Here is a 24,286-nt window from a genome sequence, read left to right on the forward strand (position 1 = left end):
TTATATGTGGGCATCCTGTGGATAAAAGACCATTTTCGGATGTTAGGTAAGCCTTTAGTTTGTTAGTGTTGCAGCTGAAGAAACTTTTTATAACTTATATCCTAAATCTATGTGGATTTTCTATACATGTGTTATATATGTGTTATATTTATAATTGAAGTCTGTAGAATAACTAGAGATTTTGTAATGACTGTAATGAAACAATTTTATTTACAATCCAGCACTTTAGGTTTGAATGTGAAAAGCTCAGTGTAATTCACACACTGACCAGCTTTTATTTATCTTTTCTTTTAACTAGACCTCTCTGAACCATCAGAGTGTGACTAGGTGCCGTTTTATTGCGACCAAAGGGGTAAAAACACGACTTTTAATCATAAAACCTGACTGTAACTGCCCCCGCTCACTGCGCATGCGCAGTGAAGCAGGGAGGAGGGGGTCTGCTCTCGCTGCTCCATCCGGGAACTTCAGAATTACCATTGACAGCCGAAGCGCAACTTTTCCCCAGGCAAAGTGAAATCAAGCCGCGGACTCGGACAAAATATAGTCCCCGTTTTTCAACTTAAAATTAGCGAAAGAAAAGCGACCCGGCTGCCCGGTCAGACCCGTCGACGCTCGGTGGTCTTCTGGAGAGGAGCCGTGCGAAGCCCGAGCTCTTCCCGCCGGGTTTGGAGCACTTTTGAAGACGGGCGGAAAGTGGGTGATGAGTCCTGGGCTGTAAAAAGAAGCGAGAACTTGCTTTGCAGCCCGAGTAGTTCTTCTTTCAATTGTTATTGTCGCTTAAAAAAATCTTTAAAATCACTCAAACTTGGTCTCGGCCGCGTCGAAAGTGGGAGAAAAGTGCTTTCCTGGTCGGAACATGGAACTACAAGGCCTGCAAGAGGCGCTGAAAGTAGAGATCCAATGTCATCAGGTAAACGAAACATCGTGTTGTTCTCGCCTTCAGTGGCGTTCCGAGCAGCGGGCTCAGAGCTGCTCACTCCCGGGGAGCAACTCTGCGACATCTCGCTGCTTAAAATGTCCGCCGGCGGCCGTTTCCCGGTCCCGCTGACCGAGGGCACTTTGGGCAGCACTTTGTCTGATTGCCGTGGCTGTTTTTCTGCGAGCAACAAGAATGTGGAGCGGTGATAATGCGGTGCTGCTGCTGGTGCTGTGTGGCGATCAGGACGCGACCTGAATATTTATGAAGAGGTGCAAAGAGTGCGGCTTTGTTAACTTGAGGCACTTTTTCCTGCATGTAGTGGCGCAGATGAAGCGGCAGCCGCAGGTAATTATGGCCGGACTGTGTGAGAAACTTTATCGGCTTAAACCCGCTCTGCGTGAAGTTTCCCCGCTGGGTGGGGGTCTCTGAGGGGCATACCGGGGCCGCTTCTCTGCCCCGCTCTGCGGGCTGGAAGTGGCTCCTGCTCGGCCTCTCAAAGTTGTGTAATGTTGGGGGAATTTTAGCGTCCATTTTGAGTTGGTCGACATGTTTCTGGAGAGCGGGGATGAGAGCGGAGCGGCTCGGCGGACAGATGGAGGAGCTGTGCCGGACTTTGAGTACCTCACACAGCTCTCAGAACCATCATGGAGTAGTTTAATTTCAGCGTATTTGACACGGTTTACTCTGCTGCTGTTAGTCCCTCTTGGTCACATGACCTCAGAGGGTGCCTTTGATTCGCTTTCACTTTTCTTTAATACTCGGTCTTTATGTGGAGGTGGCGGATGTTTGGTTAACTTTGAGGCGGATGCTGCGGAGCGTGGAGCCGGGCTGGATGGTGTTCAGCACCGCGGACAGCTCCTCGGAGCTCCTCCGCGGCGCTGCACCGCCCCGCCGGCCGGTCCCAGCCCGGCAGCAGCGCACCCAACTTCCCCCTCATTTATCAGAGGAAGAAGAAGGAGCTGCTCTCCATCCGTGCACTCTTTCTCTTCTGTTTGTGTCTCACTTTATTTCCTACACAGTGCAGCTTCCTCAGCTCCTGATTGGCTGCTGGTAAACTTTAACTAATCCATCTTCTTCTTCTTTAGTTTGGTAGTGGAAGCTTCCATTTTGAGAGGAAAAAAAGGGGGGGGGGGGTTACTACCTCCTGCCCCCCTCCTACTCCTCCTTTTCCTCTTCCTCCCCCTCCTCTAGCTGAAGAGGAAAAAAAGTCTGCAGAGTTTCAGGCAGGAGGAGGAGGTGGTGGAGTAAAGGGGGGATGGGCCCCATTCATGCCTAACATTACCATTTTGATTGCTTTGATGCTGTTTTTGGTGTGGAGGAGCAGGGGGAGGGGAGGCAGCGACAGAAAGCTCAGTCAGCACGGCACACCGATGTTTTTAATTACCACGCTCCTCTTTCTCTCTTTTTAGTGACCTTTATGTTTCCTCCTTAAAACACAGCGGCCTTCAGTCCTCCATGCACACGTTTAAACACATTTATCTACATTTACAGAAATAACATGAACTCACAGCCGAGCAGGAGGGTGGGGGTTAGAGAGGTAAAAGGAAAAGCCCTGGAGGTCATTTCAGGGTCGTGGTTTGAGGCCTAAAGGTGGATGTTTGTGAGGATGTCGGAGGAAAGGCTTCGATATCCACAAATATTTGAAGCAAAAATTTGAGAGAACTTTCTCCACGGCGCCCCAGAACCAGCTTTAATGTGTTTGATGAAGGCATATCACAGTTTACCTTCAAAGTGCAAACATTCAGAGCTCTTTATTTATTATTACAGCATTTTTGAGCCCTCATAACTTCATATCTACACCAAAAACAAAACAAAACACATTTTTAAGATCAGTTTTATCCCACTGTGAGAGTTTCCATCTGAAGAACTGTGACCTTCAGTGAGGATCCATCACAGTCTGAATAAACTGCAGTTTGATCTGTGACATGGAGGAGCAGAAACCAACACTGGTGTTTGATCTGTTTCCTTCACAAAGTGCATTCTGGGTAAGTTTTGAAGGCTGGTATCAGCATGTAGGACGGTGGAGGTGTCTGTGAGGCACCTGAATGCTCTACTTTCACCTACATGTGATGCCAGGATCATCTTCAAGTTGTGATTTATTTGCTATACTTAATGTTTAACACTCACGATTAAAGTTTAGGGCTGTAACATGATGTGGTAGTAAATTGTGCATATGATGTTGATTAAACAGCTTCAGGTCCTGAAAAAGTTCTTTAAAAGCCTTGAAGGGGGGACTGGAAGGGCCTGGATCACAGACTGAGCAGGTGCAGCTGATGTTTGAAGAAGGATGAGGTGTGATGGAGCCGAGAGCTGTTTTTGTGTTTGGAAGTGTTGTTTCTGGTATTTCAGGCAGATATCGTTTACACAATCCCTCAGAGGCCTTTAGCACAGCGGTCTCCAACCTTTCTTGCGCCACGGACCGGTTTATGCCCGACAATATTTTCACGGACCGGCCTTTAAGGTGTTGCGGATAAATACAATAAATAAAACTAATACCGGTACCGAAAAAAAGAGAATTTATTCATAACACACGTGAAAAGACCCAGGAAAACCAAGTTAACGATAAAAACGATAACAAAATAACGCTGAAAACCGATAAAACCCCTGAAAACTATACATTTCACATCTGAGCTTCAACTCTTGCGGCCCGGTACCAAACGACTCACGGACCGGTACCAGTCCGAGGCCCGGGGGTTGGGGACCGCTGCTTTAGCACATCCTGTCATCTGGTCCCCTATAAAGGCAGCTTTAGCTCGCTTCACATTCATCTATTCATTTAGTTTATTCAGCTGATTTAGAATTAAAGTTCAAGGAAATCTGATTAGTTTCTTCTTTTTCTTTTAAAGTTTGGAGAAGTCTCAGTTTTCCAAAGTCTGATCTCAGTCTTGGCCAAAGTAACTGTGGTTATGATCATGCAAGTTAGTACAAAAGCACCTCTATAGTCAACAGGAAGTTAAGAGTAGAGAGCATTAAAAGAAAATGCATCTGTAATTATAGTTTCATATGAAATCATTTTTTAAATCATCATTAAATCTTTTTTTATCATTTATTCTCAGTAATAAAAAAAGGATCCATGTTGAACCTCCAGTGGTTTCGTGCCCCATCAGTGGGGCCCAGGCCCACAGTTTTAGACCCGCTCAGTGATTTTATTTGTATGAAACGTTTCTTCTTTAAGTTCATTTCGAAATTGGGATGATGATGCAAACGCTCAGGTCTCTGCTGTTTTGAATTTTCTTAAAGGTCGGGCTGGTTTCAGGCGTGTTCCTCACCTTGCGTAGAAGCAGGTGGAGCTCGCTCAGGTGTCTGAAGGTAAATCTGTGTGTCTGTGGATGTGGAGCTCAGGTGAGCACAGACTGATGACAATAGACGTGGCGTGATCTGCGACAGCAGGGCTGGATGTCTGTAGAACCTCTTTAAATCAGTCCAGCTGAATGCTTTCACACACATTAAAGATCCAGCTCCAGATGATGCTCGACAGGTATGATTCCATGTACCCAATCCTCATCATGTTTATCACACACAGTGGGTTACTTCTCACATTCACATCTTGAAAGTTTAATACTGAACATTAAGTGTATCTCTAGTGTTTAGTTGTGGTGCATTGACATAGGCTGATGATGGCCTTACATTAGTGTGTGCTGATGGCGAGTGAGAAAAGAACAAAAAAATAAAACCAAACAATAAAACCGTAAAGTCAGGGAGGCGCACTGACTGCAGGATCTTTGATTTGATTGGTCGCTAGGCAATGTGTATACCTGTTGATCTCTTATCTGGAGCAGGTTAAGTCTGCAGCTTAATGTTGCCATGGCGATGTACCTTGCAAGGAAGTGAATCACCTGCTTAGTTTTTGATTTATTTATTTTTTTCATAAATAAATTGAAGCAGAAAAGGTGAAAGTGGTGCTGTGAGTGTGAGCGTCTCTCCTCGGCTGACGTGCCCACCTTTCACCTGGCTGGTGCTGGAAAGAAAATGACTTCACTGATTCGTTGCCGCTCTGCTTGCTCCCTGTTGCGTCATGGCGGTCTCGTCAGGCGGAGCCCATCAGACGTGTGTTTTTAATGTTTGTCCCATTTCTGTGCTGGAAGTGAAACAAAGACCACACCAAAGCCATCATCTGTAACCATGGTTACATCTCACTTTAACCGCGTGCGAGCGTCATTAAGGCTTTTTTAAAAGTTTCACATGGCTGCAGCTGCACAGATATATGTATGTGATGAAGAGGGGGGCGAGGAAGGCTGCTTTCATCGAAATGTGTTTGTGTGAATGCAGCCCTCTGATTGGCTACTGCTGGATGGTGTGCTTTTTAAAGGTGATGGGTGACGCTGGAATGACCTCATGTTGATCAGTGAGGTTAGAGGACATCAGTGAAGCATCAACTGTTCCTCTGACGTTCAGCAGAGGCAGCAGTGAGTCAGTCCCACAGATGCCCAGGGTTAAAACCTTACAGCGGAAATGAACATCTTTACAACCTGACAAGCTGTCAGCTGTTTCTACTGGGTGAACTCTGTGAGGTCTCAGCCATCATCAAAAATAAGCATCCCTGACCCTCAGCCATAAGAAAATTGCATTTTGGGCCTTTGAAAATTGTTCCCCTTGAGCCTCATCAGGCTTCCAAACAGTCACAGTTTGTTTCTAAACAACACTGGACTGATTTCCCAGACATGGTTTAAGTCTGTGACGTAAACTTTTATTTTTAAAGTGGAAATCTTCCACGCGAACCTCTCCTTTAAGTGTTCAATATAGAGTTTACTAAGTTTACCTGTCGTCCTGATAGGTATTGGCTCCAATGAACCAACGCAGCAGTGGCTGAATCTTTAACATTCAAAGGCCATCCATGTTTGCAGCCTTTAGTGTAAACGTGCTTCAGAGAAATGCTGCTGAGCTGATGTTTGCATTTATAGCTGAGATAATGACGTCACAGCATGTTGTCCTGGCTTGAGGTTATCTCGGCCTACACTGGATGGATAAGACTTCTGTAGCCTCCGAGCTCGTACAACTCACTCTCAGCATCTGCAATACTCATCACCAACTTGAAGCTGCTTTTACTTATGTAGCACCAAATCACGACTACAGTCTCCTCATGGTCTCCTCATATTGTAAAGACGACACAGTATTAGAAAAAACCCTCCAATAATCGAGCAGCACTTGGTGACTGTGGGGAGGAAGAACTACTTTTTAGCAGGAAGAGACCTCCAGTAGGAGAAGGTTCATGTCTGTAGTTCCAGTGACAATGATGTAAGCAGTATCTGTTTGTGCTGACATCATTGTCATGCGACCAGTAATGTGTTTGTGTTTGTTTTCACTAAAATGCTTCCAGAGTCGAGGTCAGCGTGGAAACAGGAAACGTCATGCAGCCTCAGGCGTGTGTCATAAGGTTTCGAGTGAGATTTGACGACTCTAAATGAAGCAGGCGGGCAGATGAGGTGCTTAAACTTCACAGAATAAAAAATGATCATTTATTTAACTTTGTACACTGTGATCGCTGCTGAGCCTCCAGGATTCTGATAACTCTAAAACAGGACAGTGTTATTTAGCAGGAGTGATCACCTCCTGCTCCATAACCACGAGAAGAGCTGAAATCTAAAGGTCGCCAGCTTTTTGTTTTGTTTTGTGCTTTTTGGTGTATCCTGGTTCATGTTTGTGATGCATGCTGAAGTCATTTCTGCTGCTTTTTAAAGTAGATTTCAGCAGAAAATCAACCCTGACCGACTGCTTGTGTGAGCTGCTGCTGCACACTCTCTGCTCTCTCCTCCAGCTGTGAGCAGCTGCTCTGTTTGCTTTGTGTGCCGCTCTGTGGGACGGCAGTCACTGTGTTTACTCGCTCATACGAAACCAGGTTACTCAGAAATCGGTCATCATGCGCTGTAGTAACCTGGTTTGTGAAGAGCAGGTGTGTGCATGCAGGAGCGTCTCAGTAATCCGGAGTGTGTTAGTGCTACGCTCAGATTAAACTTGTGGATACAAACGTGCAGCTTTCATGTCAGCTGAGTTTTGTCTCTCAAGGACTCTTTGGGGCTTTGAATCTCAGTTCTGTAATAAACAGTCAGGTTATATATATACAACTTTTTTTTCATCACTTCCACTAAAAATGTTTAAAAACAAAAGAAAAGAGAAGGGTTTTTGACATTAAGCAGCTCCCAGTGTATGTAAAGATCAAGTTTTTACTGTCCATACTGGTACTAGTAAGACTACTAAAGTGTGTCAAGTATATTTACCCAAGTATTGCATTTAAGTCCTCAGATCAGCAGCTGTTCATACAAGTTACTAATTAAAAGTAAGATTTTACAAGCAAAGCAAATGAGGAGGTATTAAAAAACCAACAACAGGCAGTCAGCCGAGAAGAATTTATTTACCAAGTACTCAGAACAACAGGAGGACTCATCGCCTTCAGTGTAGTTCTGTCACCCACCCAAAGGCCTTTATGATCCAGTCTAAACTCTGGTTTACTGTCTAATTACAAGATTACACTGATTAATCTGTAAATAAGCAACATATGGACATAAAATGGAAATAATAAGAGCATAAAGGCAGATTTGGCCCCGGGGGGGTGTCTAAGATCAGATAAGAAATCAGGCCCACCTGCTGTGGAGTCTGTTCTTTGCTCATTTTTCATTGAAATCAGTGAAAATCAGCTGAGACTTTTGGAGCTGGTTAGTGTGGCAGCGGTGGGGTGATTAAAGCCATGAGACGTGGCTGAAGGTGGGGAAATAGTGATGGGGTAAATACAGAGAGGCAGGTGTTAAAAACTGCCTGCTTACCTCAGAAACTGTTTACAGCCGTTTAAAGACTCTGCCTCCTTGGTATTCACTTATTTCAGTTTTGCACATAGATTAGTCAGTGAGGGTCAGAGGTCAGCCTGGTATACTGAGTCAGACTTCAGCTCTGCTCATTAGCTGGACATTGGAGAGCGTGGGCCAGAGGCGGGCCATGACGTCCGTCCATCCATCCGGATTTCAGGGAGCGGTACCCTCCATTTTTCCTCATCGTGGTTGTACCAGCGAGCAGGAGATCTTTCCCAGCATCTGAAAACAAACTCGGGGGTCTAATCCCTCAGCGGCTCATTACCAGCTTCTGCAGGGCTGATTAAGCCGTGTAAAGGTTTAGGGATTTCTGCTGGACTAACCGTGGTTTAACAAAGCAGACTGGTGTAAAGGACCAGCTTTTCTCTGTTGAGGCCAATCTATAGTTTTTTTTTGTTTTGTTTTTTTAATAACTTTGCCCTCTTTTCTTTCTGCTTGTGCGTCTTAGGAAACCTTGATTGGATAATTACCTTCACGGCCTCGATGTGCAGCGGTACAAAAAAGCAGCACATTCTTAAAATGTAAAAGTACTTTACTTGAAATGTTCCCTTCTTTATTATACAGAAGTAAATATAATAGTTTTTGGTGCGTTGCATTGATCTGCCAGCAGGTGATGATCTTAAAAATACAAACAAAGGATTATGAGGGATTAAACGCTTACTCGATTCCCCTAAAATATCAGCCAGGTCCTCCGTTTAAAGCCCAACTCAGCCCAAAGCTCACGTCTCAGTTACCCCCTCACTTTTCCTCCTGATGTGTCCTCTCCACACTGACACCTTTAGGCCCTCCTTCTTCTGCTTCTTCTGCTCAAACACTCTAAACCCGGTGATGTATTTCAGACTGAGCACCTCAGCAGGAAGTGCTTCAGTCTGATGTTCCAATGCAGGATGCTAACTTATCCGTCAGTATGATCGGGAGCGTCCGGGCTGGAGACCTGTCCAGGGTACCTTGGTGCATGCTGGGACACACCTGGGTCCCATCACCTTGAACAGGTTAGAGAAAACTAAGGAGCCGATTTCACAGGCATGGCTACCACAGAGAGCATCTCACTTTCAGAGAGAGGGACAGGAAGTGACTGACAGCTCTGTTTTTCAATCAGACAGCTGCAGCCAATCACGATAATCACAATGATGACTATTTTGGCTGTCACAGGTTTCCAGAATCCAGACCTCAGATCTTCAGTTTGTTATTGCAGCAGATGAAGTAAAACCACTGCTCTGTTTTTCATCTTATGCTTAAAACTCCCACTGTGTTCTGTTTCTTCTCGGAACGTCATTAGCTTTTCATTGGACTGTAAACTTAGGGACGCATCACGAGTTCCCATTTTCAACCTTGTGATTTTAGATCTGATTTTGTGCCACAAACAATCCAAAACTCGTCTTTCAAAAAAACCAAAAAAACAGTAGCAATTCTGTTTGCTGTGGACGCCATCTAGACTGAATTTGCACATTTCATGGTTAAGCCTACAGATTGAATTATTTGTCCTGAAGCTGAAAAAATGGACCGCTTACTCTCTCTGTCTATAGTTAAAGCTGAGCGTTCAAGAAATCCTTTGAGAATTCATAAAGGTTTGACCATCCACAACTCCATGAAGAGTTGATGATACATCCTTGGAAATCTTTTAATTATCCACAGCTGTCACCTTTGACTCTGGGAACATGTGATGGAGATTTTTGATGAGGTGTGAATAAGAGGTGTATTTATACAAAGTTCAAAGGTTCTTGAGGAGCCTGGGCTGCTGAAAGGTCCATAAAACCTTTAAAAAAAATTTTTTTTTCATCCATTGAGCGAACAAACTGAACATCTGTCAGTTTCAAACTAACGGTCAGACAAAATAAGATACTTAGAGTCAGGTCTTGTGAAGGTCATTTTGATTAGATTGAACAGTGAACTTCAAAAATCCAGTCCTAATGGAAACCATAGTAGACCAGATCTCCACCTTCCTTATTTGAATTTCTGAAACTTATGACAATTGAGGAGGACTCGGTACTTCATGTTTTTCATGAAGTTTTCAAACACCCAGGACTTTTTGTCCCTGTTAGCTTTAATAGCAGGTAAAATGTGTCTCGGAAGCACCCGACAAATTACTTTGTGATGCAGCAAATATTGGTGCTTCTCATGCTCTTATTTTGAAGTTTTAAAAGGCATCATTGATTATGTGGACACTTCCTTTAGCTAAGCTCTTTCTGTTTGATCTGTGCTCATATAATTTGTGGTTTTGCAGCTTTAAATCCTCATAGTTGACTTTGAGGTGTGTGTGTGTGTGTGTGTGTGTGTGTGTGTGTGTGTGTATTCAGGCTGATAGGATAACAACCAAAGGGCATCCACATATCAGCCTCACGAAGCAGCAGATCCCTGTTGAGTCTCAGAGGAGCGTAAATCTGCTCTCGTTTGTCCCCGTGCTGTCGCAGCGGCAAATCGTCCCCTTTTTTGTTTGCAGACTCGTTTTAATCATTCCTGGAAGGCACGCTCGGCTTTAATTAAGAGCAACATGGCAGGAAAGCCTGTGATGACTCCTCCAGAGGGAGGGCAGGGCTGTTCTTTACCCGGGTGTATCACATACCTTCAGACGGGACCGGGGCCGCCAGCTTTGTTTTGATTAATTCTGCTTCAGAAAGTGGAGATCGGCCGGTTTGTGCGGCGTCTTTTCGGCCGCATTACCTTCATTAAGTCCTGAAAAGAAGACAAGATGGAATTCAGGAAATTGGGGCGGCCTTTCAAGGAGCCGGCTTACAGTTTAGGGAAAGATGGAAATCAGTTTTTCTTTCATTCAAATCACTACAAAGCTCTCCACTTCCTGCACACGCTGTCCATTTTAGACAGGTTTACTTCATGCTTATTAAAACATCATCTCATAGGACCTTACAGGCTGCTTGCTATTCAACACATACTGTGATCTGATCCAAAGTCTGTAATTATTCATGGAATTACAAACATGTCAAATAGAAATACTGTAATGTCCTGCAAGGGAATACTTTTTTTTATCTGCTGCACAAAATAAAATAACCACAAATTATTTCTCACAAGGTGAAATTAAAACTTGACTTCCTTTTTGATCACAGGTGTTATTAATGGCAGGTATTTCAGTGCTTTTGTCTGAGGAGCCGTGTGCGGCTGGTAAACAGGTTGCAGATCACCTGCTGCAGGCGCTCGGCCCTCCATCCGAGTGACAGCTCCTTATTACAGAGCAGCAAACAGCGATTTCCAGAGAAAAGTGCTGATGCGGCGGGAGGCGAGAGGCTGCGATGAATTAACCCGTGTTGACTGCCGCGCTGCTGTTTCCCTCGCCACAGCACTCTGTCATCTCTCTGCATGCGGTGGCAGGACGTAATGGAAAGATGTTTTCTTTTCTCATGACTCGCACTGTAAAACCAAAACACACATCTGAGCTCTTTTGGTTTTACAGGTGGTGCACACATGAAAGCAGGCTCTCATGGACCACGTTAGAATCTCAGCTTCATGCATGTGGAGCTGTTACAGGTAGCATGCAGACCTGTCTGAAGGGCCAGCTTTTTAAACCAGGTCTGAGCTCGGTGGCCGGATTCACCGGCCTCTTTCTGCCTGATTTATGTTCGAGGACTCAGAGTCTCTCTGACTTTGACTGGTATTAAATGCTTTATGGTGAATTACACCCTGACAACAGTTCACCCAGACTTTTGCTCTTTTTCTGTCCTGCAGACGAGTTTTTGTTGTTTACTGTGAGGTGAACTCTTTCTGCCTCCTGAGTGACCCTCAGTAACCTTGAATCTGTAGATTCAGAAAGTCCATCTTTCTGTAGCTTTATTTGTTGTTTGGAGCTGAACGGAGAGGAAATCGTAATGAGGGGAAAGTTTGGATAAACTGGGAGGGATCGATATGAGTGCTGAGCATGAGGTGAGTGCTCCGTGCTGTACTGTAGCTGTATGAAGTGTGTGCACTCTGCAGGAGAAGGAAGCTACTGTTGCCTGCTTTTTCCTGTTGTGTGATGAGAGTGTGAGTGGCCGGAGCGGAGACGTGCCCATTGATCGTCCGAAAATATCCGATTCTATCAAAACTATTTCAGAGTTTTAAGCCTGCTGCTGAGATATGAAAAACATCTTCCACGTTAAGCTGTTCTACTGCGAGACATGGTGGAAGTGAATCCAAGAAACTGTCACTGTTTCTCGATCTGGCTTCTTTGATCCAATCAGATGGAGCAGATTGCAGCCGTGTTTTTTCCTCTGTGAAAAAATGCAGCATGCAGTATTTGTGTTTCATCATGCAACCGATCGATTACTTTACTACAACAACAACAACAACAACAAATGCAGTGATTTCTAGTTTACAGAGCTGGAGGAAATCATAGATGGATCCTTTCTTATCATTATAATCAGTTGCTTGTGGGACTTTTCTTGCAAATATACTTCTTATATATACAGTTTTCTCAAAAGTGCATGTCCTGGATTATTAACCATTAAATTTGTAATGAAAGGTTACACCACCATAATTTCATTGCACATGTACAATGACAATAAAGCTTTATTTTGTTGTATTATATCTTTTTCTAGCCATTCTAATGATTTGGCTGATTTTTATTGCACTACCAGTGTGAAGATGGAGATCCTTCAGGTTTAAACGGCTACCATCCTCTCCTGTTAAGGAAACTCTAGCTCCTGTCTGTTAGCATGTATTCTCTGAGCTCCCACTCAGTGTCAGGAACAATCAAAACTACAGCGGTCTTAAAAGTGCTGAATGATTTTATCGATAAAACAATCAACAAGCAGTGGCATGTGACCTTTTTTTAAGGCATCTTACAGAGTGGATCCTGCAGCTGTAAAGCACAGACTTGGTTTGGGAATGATTTATCGGGCAGATGTCAGTGTGTACAGACAGAATGAATCACTTCCAGCTTGTTTAATGTAACTGAAGGCGTTCCCCAGGGTTCAGTACTGGGGCTGCTACTGTTTGTTTTATATATGAACAGTCTGAGACTCTTACAGACCTTATAGCTCTTAGCCAGCAAGGTATGTGGTGTGTTCAGGTCAGATGTCATTTGTAGACTCGGCTGTGCTGTTCTTATTTATAGAGCAGGTGAATCTTCAGTCTGCGAGCGGCTGATGTGGTCGAATGTATCTGAAATGCTGAAGAAGTGATGGGAGCACACATCCTTCAGAAGTGTGTGAATATTTGTTTGATATTATTTGAACTTTTCTGGTGACTAAGATCATGATCTAACTATACTTTTAAATAAAAGGATCATTTTTTTCACTTTTTCCATCTTTTTTTTTTTTTTAAAGGAAGAGTTTTATTAGTTATTAGTATTAGGCTTCCTCCCACCGTCCAAAAACATGCAGTTAGTGGGGATAGGTTAATTGGAAAATCCAAATTGCCATTAGGTGTGAATGTGAGTGCGAATGGTTGTCTGTCCCTGTGTGTTGGCCCTGCGACAGACTGGCGACCTGTCCAGGGTGTACCCCCCTCTCGCCTTATGACAGCTGGAATAGGCTCCAGCGCCCCCCGCGACCCTGAAAAGGATAAGCGGAAGCGGATGGATGGATGGATGGGAGTTTTATTAGTATAACAATATGACGTTATGTTAACACAAGGTCTCTTTATGCTTTAAAATATTTATTTTCTGGCATTTTCACATTTTATCTGAGTTTGTTGCCTTTTCAAATGATACTGTGACTTCCATTAAGCTAAATTTAGACACAGTGAGATCACAGGATTTAAATAGTTCTCTGCCACAGTAAAGTTGAACATTAATAAAAGTTTACATGCTCATAATCAGTGTAAACACATTATTAAACGTGGTGATTTTTCTCTTCTTCTGTGGTGACTTTTGAAGGTGGCGGGTGGAGATGTCCCTCAGCTCTGTCAGTCGGCCTTTGGGAATCCAGAGAGTCGTGCACTGAGGCGCCACGGAGCTCGGATTATCAGGCTCAGAAAACCGTGAAAATCACTGTAATAATTCAGAAATTGCCTCCCCGCGTCGCGCTGCGAGCCTCTTCTTCTGTTTTGAGGATTTGTGTTTGTGTAGCAGAGACAAAGCGGCAGCAGCTCTGTAATCTGCTCGTTTGTTTATGAGCGAGCTCTGCTGGCCTTTGTGGTGGCGGCACTTTCAGCCCCGAATCATTGCTCGATTTCACGCCGCTCTGAAATTAACTGTTGCAGCTTCGACGTGAAATATCACCCATATGTACCTGCTTCAGGAGGTCAGAGAGGTAAATCTGGCTTAACAAACATACACCTGTGCTTTTTTTTTTTTTAATGAGGGTAAGAGGTTCACAGCAGGCCTTACAGCTATGACAACATCCGTTAAATAAAATCAATGCACTTAGCTTGTATTTTAAAATGCAGACTTTTGTTTGGAAATAAAAGTCATGTTTTTTGCAAAATGACACCAAAGTCTTCATCAGTGGTGCTGCATGGTAATGCAAAGCTGTCAGCCAACCAGTGGACACCTTAGCTTTATAAATATGTTTCATGTTTACCTGTTTGATCCCTGCAGCAGGCATTTATCCATCAGCAAGTGTCTGTGAAGACTTTGGAGCTGCGTTTCAGGCCTGAAAACGCCATCAGCACAGCGTGGATCACAGCTCAGTGTTGGGATCTTCCCTAGACTAGAAACCTGGTCAGTTTAACCCCGGTGGTAAAAGTGTCCAGGAAGACTGCAGGTCAGCTCTCATGTGTACAATAACTGCAGCGTATTTAATGAGCTATGCACAGTTTATCTTCACACCTTGAATATTTTCGTAGTATGAACGTAAAGCTGCAGGCTGATAGGGTTGCAGCTGAAGTGCAACAAAAATGTCCAGCGTGGAACTTAAAGCTCTCAAGTTTCTGCACCTGACAGGAAGTGCTGGTTCACAGGAAGTGGTTCAGGGTAAAGCGTGTGGAGAGCGTGCAGTGCCGTCGGCCTGTCTGAGGTCAGTTAATGATCTCTGCTGTCGGGACAAAAGCCTCGCTTACTGGTTTTCCTCTCCTTTAATGAACTCCCTCACACTTCTCAGCCCTCACTATTGCGGCGTTTTATCGCCATCCTCTGCCCTCACTTTTGTGCGTCCAGACCGGCAGATAAAAAGGTTTTATCTGAGAGGGTGGGAAGGTTAAAACTTAAAGGTTTTTATAACTCCTCTGAGTCAGACGTTCGCTCATGTGTCTGTTTGTTGTGGTCACATTCCCGTGGTTCGTATTCAGCCACTCTCTTCCTCCCACTCGCGTCCTCCTCGTGTTGGCCGTCCAGCTGACCGACGCGATGAATAATGTCTCTCTGAGGCGAACGATGAGGCACGAGCAGATTCCCTGACACGGGAGTGCTTTCATGCATAAGAGATCACAGTTCAGGTTTGAGTCACTGCTCGTCTGTCAGTCGGCGGACTGAGCTCGTCAGCGACTGACCTCTTCCTCTCTGCTTTCACTTTTGTGTCCTCATGACTTCCTGCCGCGAAGACAGGAAACGAGTCCCATCAGACTTCATGCTATATGATGAGAAAATCTGACTTTTCTGAAGATTTGAAAGTAACTTGCAGGTTTGAGCTCTGTTTTAAGGTTCGCTGAGACACTGGAGGCAACAATATAGAACTGAAGGTTTGGGCTTGGATCGTTTTGGGCTCTATGAGCTTTATTAGTGAATATTCAACCATTCAACAAGACAAAAGACCGCTATGATTCATTATGAGTTAATAACCAGGACCAAATTCAGTCAATTTCATGTGTATAATGCCACTTCACAACAACAGGTGATTAGACTCTACAATGTTGGAGAGAAAACTCCCCAAATAAGATAATGATGGTGGGAAGGAAGAAATTCTTCCAGCAGAAGCTCAGGACATGAAAGACAAAAATTTGATCTAGTGAAAAATGCCTGCGTTAGAGTAGCAAAAACTTCAAATATAACATGTAACAGTCTCAAAAAATAAAACTAACAGTCAAATAACGAGAACGAGAAATTTTCACAAACAAAAGGAGCTCATCCGTGTGTTTTATCGCAGGTCAGGGTCTCTAACCTTCTCTCCCATCTTATTTGAATAAATTATGAACTGCAGCTTTAAATCAGACCAACATGAAAAATGCATAAATAAACTATCTCATTCATTGCCAATACATTTCTCTTATTAAATGTCAGCCTTCTTTACACTGATCTGCCCCGGGGCCAGCCCAAAATGTCTTAAATTCTTTTTCTTTTTTATTCTGCCGCAGTTTGGTGTCAGTTTAGCTTCACCCTGCATGAATCTCTGTTAAAGTTTTAATAAAGCTACCACAATAGCCTGCTTTGTTTTAGAGAAATTACAAGCAGATATCAGAGAGCTGGACCCACTCGTCCTGCTGTTTACCCACAGACGCAACCTGCAGAGTGTGAACTCACCTTGAAAGCCGCAATTTAAAGGACTTCTTTCCACGGAGATTAGAATCAGGTCCTCGTTGAATCATTTTTCTTTCCTGTAAAGGGCACAGCATCAGGAGAGGCGACGGTATTGACTTTTTCCCTTGATAAGGTTTTCCAGTTCGGCTCGCTGTTGATAACCTGACGGCACGGCCAGGCCGGTTGAGGCCTCGGCGAGCGGCTTACCGGCTGACGCTGTGCACAGTCAGCAGCCAGACCGGCCACAAGGCTCAGTTTATCATCAAACGCTGAGCTACATAGTGTCAGCATGCTTCATCGCACAGCAGGAAGTCAGAGAACAAGACGATGCCCAAAAACCTAAAGACAACAGAGGAAACTTTGCACCTGTGTTCATTTTTATGAACACATCATGTTCCTATTTGGTGAATATTTCACATCAAATTAAGCTTTGAGATAATGAAGCTGTGGAACAGAAACTCACCAATTGTGAGAGTGGAAGAAAAAAAAAAAAGGACAAATCGAGCTGGGCACCAAAAAACATATAATCCATGCCCCAAAATGTAAAACTGAGGACCTTCATATCAAATGAATCTTCAAGTAACTGAATATTCAGTCGTCAGGCTGCTCTCAAAGCTCCTGATCCAAAACGCTGCTGTGTAATGGAGAAACAGTAGAACCTGGTGGAGACGGAGTCGATCCAATCATGAGACAAATACACTTTGAAGAAATAGCTGAATGACATCAGATGACCCCGACCAGCAATCCAGCCAGTCAGAAAACACGAGACAGGAAGAGGTGGGGCCATATGATGCGCAGCAACTGAACTCTCAAAATAAGAGCGAGGTCAGATTAAAAACATGGAGGTGGTCCATGATGTGGGTATGGTAAAGTCGGGTAACAACTCACAAAGATGGCCTGGCGTGCTCGGGAGTGTCGGGAGGTTAAAAGTTAACAGGTTAACCCGAGGAAGCCTTTCAGAGGAGAGTGACTAAAGCATTTTGGACTACCCTGACTTGAAATACCGAGAAACTTCAGACTGTTTGCGCCTTTTGGGGTCTCTGTAGTTTCAACTTCCAGATGAGAACCATGTTTGTGGTTCTGTATGGATTTATTTTTGATGGAAACAGATTATATTCTGGAACCTTTTCTGGGTTGGTAGAAAACGAAGAACACGCTCTGATTGGTTTACATGGGCCAACTCTTGTTTTGATGCCACCTGTCCCAAACCTGACGGATGAACCCTCTGACACTGACTGTTGATCCTCCTCCGTGAACAGGAGGTGGGATTGTTTGGGTCCGATGTCACTTGGTGATTTGATCAGTTGGAGGAGAGCGTGTATGGACAGGGTTGTGGTGGTGGTGGTGGTGGTGGTGGGGGGGGCTTCCTGTACACATCTGATTCAATTAACCCTGAGACTGACAGGATGACGGCTGCAGCAGCCTGCTGCTCCCATAACCCACTTCACCGCCGTCTGTCAGAGAGCGAGAGAGAGCTCAGTGCAGCTTCTCTGCCTCATCCTGACAGCGTTGCATCGGATTTTCATCACGTTCCTGCAGCTGCTTTTCCAAACAGCAGGAAAATGTTTGATACTTCCGTGATGCACTGCGAGGCTTGAAGTTTGGTGCCGTTCAACAATAAAGCATCAGATGAAACCTGAAAAACAGGAGAATCAGATTAAATTCAGATTAGATTTACAGTTAAAATAAAATGTTATCAGACTTAACTCGAGGTTTGATGGAGAACGGAGGCGGAGATGACGGATTACTGTGACTGACAGATGGTAGAAATGTATATACTGTGCAGCCCACATCAGGCGGGTGGTGCCAGCTCTGAGCTGAAGAGAAAGTTTCTCCTTTCAAAGGGACAACTTCAGTTTTTCAACATATATACACTACCTGCCTCGCATGGAGACTGATTTTAGCACATTTTATTTTTATGTTTTCTGTCCATCTGAAAGAACAATGCCATCCAGTAATGGACACTGTCCTCACTCTTATTTTGAAAGTTCAGTCAGTGCAAACAAGTTAGCCCCTGCCCTTCCTGTCTCATGTTTTCTGGCTCACTTGTCTGGTCGCTGATAGGTTTTCTTAACGCATCTTGGACTGCAGCTGGTGATGGATCTTCTGCCCTTTCTGATCCCCGTTGGTACTCTTGCTTCACAATTTTGGATCAACTAAAAGCTTTTCAGAGAACTTTCAGAGCAACCTGATGATAAGGAATTACAATAGTCCTCCCTAAAAGACACAGTCTTTATGCATCCTTGTTAAAAAGGACTCTAACGTAGTGTTTTCTGATTACCCAAGGGAACCATGTATAATGTAAAAGTAATCAGCCTCCAGGCACAACCCAGAGGAACTCTGTGTTTACCTGGTCAAACTAGAATCTATCAGATGATACAAATCACCGCAGGTCATTTCTTTGAATCCCCAACGATGTATTTAAGTCTCTGTGGTAAATTGTGAGGTCTGACAGGAACAGGAGAAGCACATCGTGGCCTCAGAGTGAAATCATTTCTGTTGTTGGGCATCTTTTGCTGCTGGTTTTGTGTTTGTCAAAATTTTGCTCGGCTCATGACAATGATGACAAAAGAAGTGAAATGACTGTGTTTGCATCATTGCTTCTGTTCGAACATGGAGTGAAATGTGAGCTCAGAGGCGGTAAATCAGCTGGAATATGATGATAAATGTTTGTCTTTGTCTTCCTGTTTTTACCTGTCAGTAATTATTCGGCGCATGAGGAGTTGGCATCATTGTTTCTATAGGCTCTGTGTCTCGTTAGAGTGAAATACTCTGAGTGTGGGTGGCGTTGGTGGGACAGAGCAGAGCATTAAAATGCATGTGACAAACATAGACTGAATGAAATGCTGTTGGGTGGTGCATGCATGAAAGTTACTCCAGCTGGCTGAGTCGACTCGCTGGCAGCTCACCTCCACAGCAGACTGTGTGTGTGTGTGTGTGTGTGTGTGTGTGTGTGTGTGTGTGTGTGTGTGTGTGTGTGTGTGAGTGTGAGAGAGTGGTGGCAAACAGCTGGTGGGAAAAATTAATCCAGATGTAAGCTCAGTCGTGTAACAAGAAATAAAGTTCTATTAAGTGTCTTTCTTCCAACTTAGTCACAGAACAATAAAAATAATTCAGTTAAGTTCAGTTTTATTTTTATAGCCACAGCTGCCATCTCAGAGTGTTTTTATTTTGGAATTGAAACCAGTGACCATCTCTGGGCAGTCCAGCAAGTATAGTAGGGGTGTCCATGCTCTTTTGTAGGTGGAAATAGCTGCCGATGTGCCACTTGGGTCCAGTGCTCCTTCATTTCCTCAAATCAAACAAGCACTGAGGGTTAAAATGGTCGAGGTTCTTTCAGCTCAGTGTGGATGGTCTTTCAGGTGTTTCAGTGAATTTTAACATCCAACACCTGTGACCAAGAGGATTTATGAGGTCTAGGGAAACATTCAAATAGTTTACAGTAAGATGAAACAGGATAATGTCCTAATGACAGCAAAACCTAATCTAAAATATAACATTTCTGACACTTGGTGGGGTTGTTTGTCCGACTTTCAGGCTGAAAGCGCACTCATTAGACCCAGTTCTGAAAGGTTTTGGATAAGTTATCAGGAACAACATAACTGTCCCCTGCTGACCATAAGATTTAGGCTCTTTAAACTGTGGGGACTGACTAACTGCTGGAGCCTTTGCTGGACGTTAGAGGAACTGCAGTTTTCTAGCTTTGTTTTTCATCCCCGTAGGCCAACACGTGCTTTGAAATGATCTGATTACACCAGGAAGTACTCTGCTTATCTTACAAGCCTCAGATGTTGACGTTTCTGATGTGCAGTGGGGTTATATTTTTTGCTGTGTGAAAACTTGCTGTCTGTGTTTTGAATTGATCTAACACAGTTGAGGTATCAGAAACCATCTTTTCTGAAGATTTTAAATTCTGTTCACTGACTTTGCATGTTGTTGTTGTTGTTGTTGTTGTTGTTGTTGTTGTTGTTGTTGTTGTCAGTTAAAAATTTTTTAAGGTGTAAAGTCTATAAAACTGTTGCCTGGCTTTACTTTTGAAGGTGGGAGAGCAGAAACATAAGAGCTTTTTGTTTGGTCGGTCTCTTGTTGTTGGTGAGCAGCTCAGGCTGGGGGCAGCTCAGAAAAACTTGTTCAGAGTGAACTTCTGAGCTGCCCTGGTGTTAACAGGGCTCCTCTTTAATCTTTTATTTATCTGCTGAACTAAAGAGGTCATTCTGATTGAGCAGCATCCAAAACAAAGAAAAGTCAGTGCCTCTTACTTCCTGTTTGGACCTGCCTCTTTAACTGTAGGAGGAGAACGTTTAGAGGAAACAATTAGGAGAAGATGTAGACTGGCGTTATAATTAAACACCGCCAACACACGCCTGCTGTCACCCATCCAGTCGGCGTGGGCTCTGTCTCCATCAGCACCCTGACCCCTGATTGGCTCAGATGGCTCTGTTAAGCTGGTAATTATGGAAGGGGCAGAGGTGCCGCTGCGTGAATGATGTTAAATGACTTCTTGCCACAAATTATTAATTGTTTTACTTGAGCTTTTGAACTCAAAATGTGTGTTTACATTCATGCTTTTATACTCCTCAATGTGAGCCTCATGGATTGACCTGACAGTGAGTATTTAGAGGACGATGGGCTTGATGATGCCTTGAACACCACACTGTCTCATGATTTGGCTTCTTCATGGTGGTTTTACCTGAACAGGGCAACAATAGATACTGGTTTTCAGTCAGAGCCAGTCTATTGTTAGGTTGATGTACTGTGTGGAAAGAAGTTCAGTTCTTTTGGCTGCAATATCTCATGTAATTAAGTAAATATACTCTGATAACACTTTAATAAGTAATATAATAGAGAGTGAAATAACATAATAGCACTGCCTTTGAACACAGACCACACTATTGACATTTTAAAGACCAGGTGTGCTCAAACAAGATGAAGAAAACAGGATGAAGTCAGGTGAAGTCAACCCGAACCCTAATTTTGACCCTAGGATATCAGAATGTGTAACTTTAGGTTTCCCCAATCAGGGAACACGAACGTATTCATAATTCTGACAGACATTAAAAACTTTTCACATTTAGAAAAAGAAAAAAAAGTCTCTCCTGCCTTTCTCCAAAATATAGGGTTTAGGTTCTTACCTGTGATTTTGCAGACCTCAGAAGATTAAGATGATTTTACATAGGTGAACTTCATCACCTGATGATGGGGCACAGTGAGGCGGGGCCACCTGACACAGGTGAATCCTGATTTTAGCGCACAATTCACAATTCAATAAGTTCAAGTTTCAGTGTCATTATCTGTAGCAGTGTTTAGTTTTAATGCTGTTTGGAGATTGTATTTCTTTTTAAAGAAGTGTATATTTTCCATCATTGTTTTGGTGCTTAGCAGAAACCTGACTCCATCAGAGCCTTGCTAATATGCTGCCGAAATATAACCGAATATTTATTATTTCGAGCTGTGACAGCAGAGACTTTCAGACCTTAACAAAGTTGTGTTTCCAAACATTAACCACGGCCGACGTCTTCATTGGCGCGTGAGGATGCAGATCGGCGGCGTTTGTCTCTGGCTCGTCTTTGTCTTTGTGAGAAAGCGAGCAGAGCAAAGAGAGGAATGTTTTTGTCTCTCTGCAGCAGCTGGTTCCTTCTCAGCGCCGGCTGTCCAGGCCTCATTCAGTGCTCTCTGATTAGGTTTTTGTTGCGCGCGCGCGTGTGTGTGTGTGTGTGTGTGTGTGTGTGTAAGTGGTTCATTTGTCAAAGCTTTTTTAGGAACAAACAATGGGCTCAGTGAGCCAGCTAAACAGACATCACCAGAAAGAGGTCAATTATAGTAAAGGACTAAAAAAATAGAAACGTGAATGTTGGTCTGATTAGTCTTTGTTATGGAAACCGTTTCATAACTCGTCTCCTGCCGGCTCTGATTGTACGTCTGACATCTCTGAAGATTTAAACCATTTCACTCGCAGCTTCATGAGATGGAGAGGGAAAAAAAAGGGAACATTGAGTCGTGATGGAGCTGCCGTTTTCCTCCAGCTGCCTCAAAACAAACCGAATAGAAAACTCACAACTTGCAGAAAACAATTTCCTGCAGTTTTCCCCCCATTTAGACCTGAACTATGTGTGGGAGTGGCCGTATTTCCTGGAGCTCATTTACATACTCCTTTTAGGCCAGCATCCCACAATGCCCCGCTTTTTTTTTTTTTAATGCATTATTGAGTCTAGTAGCTTGCTTAAAAAGGGGGTAGAGACCTCGCCATAAAAGGAAGTAGGACTCTGCATTCAGCCAGGGTTACTTCAAAGCCCCTTTGAAAAATTGATCAGGTGGGGTTGTAGCTAAAGTAGATCTCAGGCTGCGGCCTTTTCATCAGGTTAACAACACAAAACACAACCAGGAAGAAGAAGAAAAGGAACTTATTTATGTGCATGAAAGAGAAGAAAGCTGCTGAGAATTCCTCTGTCGCTACTCATTTGAAAGATCACATCTCTCTTGTTTTTTTTCTCAAGGCTTTGATCCTCAGATTAATCATCTGCAGTATTTAAAAGCAAGAAAAGAGGATCAGAGCAAATGGAGCCAAACTGGATCCAGGGAGCATAATTTACTCTTATTGATTATCATGTTTAGTTGACCCAAAATAATGGAGATAGGCAGGCAGGAAGGTGAAGGTTTAACATATTATAACTGCTTATAACAAAAAATGAAAAATAAGACCAAAGAAAAAAATTCAAAACACAAGGAGCCAGCAGGAGAACCCGGAGACGCCTACAAACAAAAGGAAGCAGAAACATTGACCTGATGAGGCCTGGAAGAAGAATAAAGCTCGGGTAATAATAATAATTCAAACCTTGTTGCACGTCACAGATTTCAGTTTCTATGCTCGTTCGCATTTGACTTTTTGAATTGACCGAATTATGTTTTCCAAACATTAACTCACAGTGCAGGAGTGATAATAAGGCACTGGTTTAATCAGTGAGAACTGATGGACTGAAAGAAAATGATACTAAGACGTGAACTAATGGTCAAAGTCTACCTGTGACTTTGTACAGAGAGTCCCAGACAGGCAGTGGAGGTGAGGGTCTCCTGGTGCAGGTATCCCTACTTGTTGTTGACTTGTGTGGTGTTTTTTCTGAGAGCGTGAAGTTTCAGCGGTGCCCTCCGCCTCCTCCATGGTCTCCTTTTCTCTGTAAAAGGTCACGGGGTCGTTTTTTTAATTACCTCCACCAGATGATGACCATAAATACGACAATAAACATCACGTGCTCCACAGTAAATATCTGAGAGTCCGGTCAGGAAACTGTTCAGCTTTCTTTCTTTAGCATAAAGCACCTGGTTGTTTTTTGTGTTTTAGTAGTCTTTCAGCAGAACATATCATCTGTACACGGAGTAGGATGAAGCTGGTAAATCCTCTTCTTCGTCTTTGCTGTAACAGGAACTGCACCAAAATAATTTGGACTGTTTTAAAATCTCACCGGTGCCTCAGAGTTTGATTGTGGAGCTTGAAGAAGAGGTTTGGACCCAGAGATGGGTAATAATATCAGAATTAACAAGCAGGACAGACCCAGGACAGGTGGGAGAGATAATATCTCTAGGCATGCTCGGTGTCCTCCCCCCCCAGAAGACCTGAAGGAGGTGCTCAGGTGGGGACAGGAAGGTCCGGACATCTCTGCTAAGGCTGCCTGAGACTCCCAGCTGTATACACCCCTGAGCTTGGTCTTGGTAGTGACAAACACGTTTTGCGTCTGACTTTCAGATTAGGGCAGCTGGTGTATTTCAGGGGAAACTTTTCCTGAAAAATGCATGCTGACTCCTCCCCTCCTACAGTGTAGATCTGGTCTTGGGTCCAGATATTCAGGAGATGGAGGGATATCGGCGGTGTCTTGGGGATCATGCCTCTGTTAAGCTGTGATGAGCTGTCAGGTCTACGCCTCTGTGCGTCTAATCCTGCCATCCCTCTCCAATCTGATCTCATCCACAGATCTTCAGCATAGCTCAAGGCATCGCTGCTTTAATACTGATAATGCCTTCCTAGTTTGTGGGGGATATAAGCTTTGAAAATCCCTTTAATCAAAGCAGCAGTGACACAAACATCGCCTTGGAAAGCGGCCCAGTAAAGACTTAATGCCACGGAGAGTTTCCCCCGTTTCCACATGCAATCCTGCCGGCTGAGTTTACCTCTGTCTGAGTTCTTAATAACAAAACCTTTCATTTCTCTTCAAGAAGAACAATCATCAGTGTTCACGACAGATCCAGCCACCT

At 43.8% G+C, this 24,286-nt stretch overlaps 1 protein-coding gene across 4 annotated transcripts in view; it reads left to right on the plus strand.

Moving 5' to 3' along the window:
• The first annotated feature begins 256 nt into the window (after positions 1-256).
• The window catches only part of phf21b (PHD finger protein 21B), an 87,987-nt gene continuing 63,957 nt past the window's right edge, over positions 257-24,286 (plus strand). For 2 of the 4 annotated variants that reach the window (XM_005734156.1, XM_005734157.1), the window contains exon 1: positions 937-1,264. In XM_005734156.1, the coding sequence (XP_005734213.1) occupies positions 1,181-1,264 (84 nt within the window). In that variant the 5' untranslated portion in view covers positions 937-1,180. Of the gene's footprint in view, positions 911-936; positions 1,265-18,117; positions 18,167-24,286 lie in introns of those variants that run through there. The other 2 variants (XM_005734158.1, XM_005734159.1) reach the window with 2 other exon arrangements.

Source organism: Pundamilia nyererei, unplaced genomic scaffold (assembly GCF_000239375.1).
Source record: "Pundamilia nyererei isolate P.nyererei 1_Seehausen unplaced genomic scaffold, PunNye1.0 scaffold00057, whole genome shotgun sequence".
NCBI classification, from domain to species: domain Eukaryota; kingdom Metazoa; phylum Chordata; class Actinopteri; order Cichliformes; family Cichlidae; genus Pundamilia; species Pundamilia nyererei.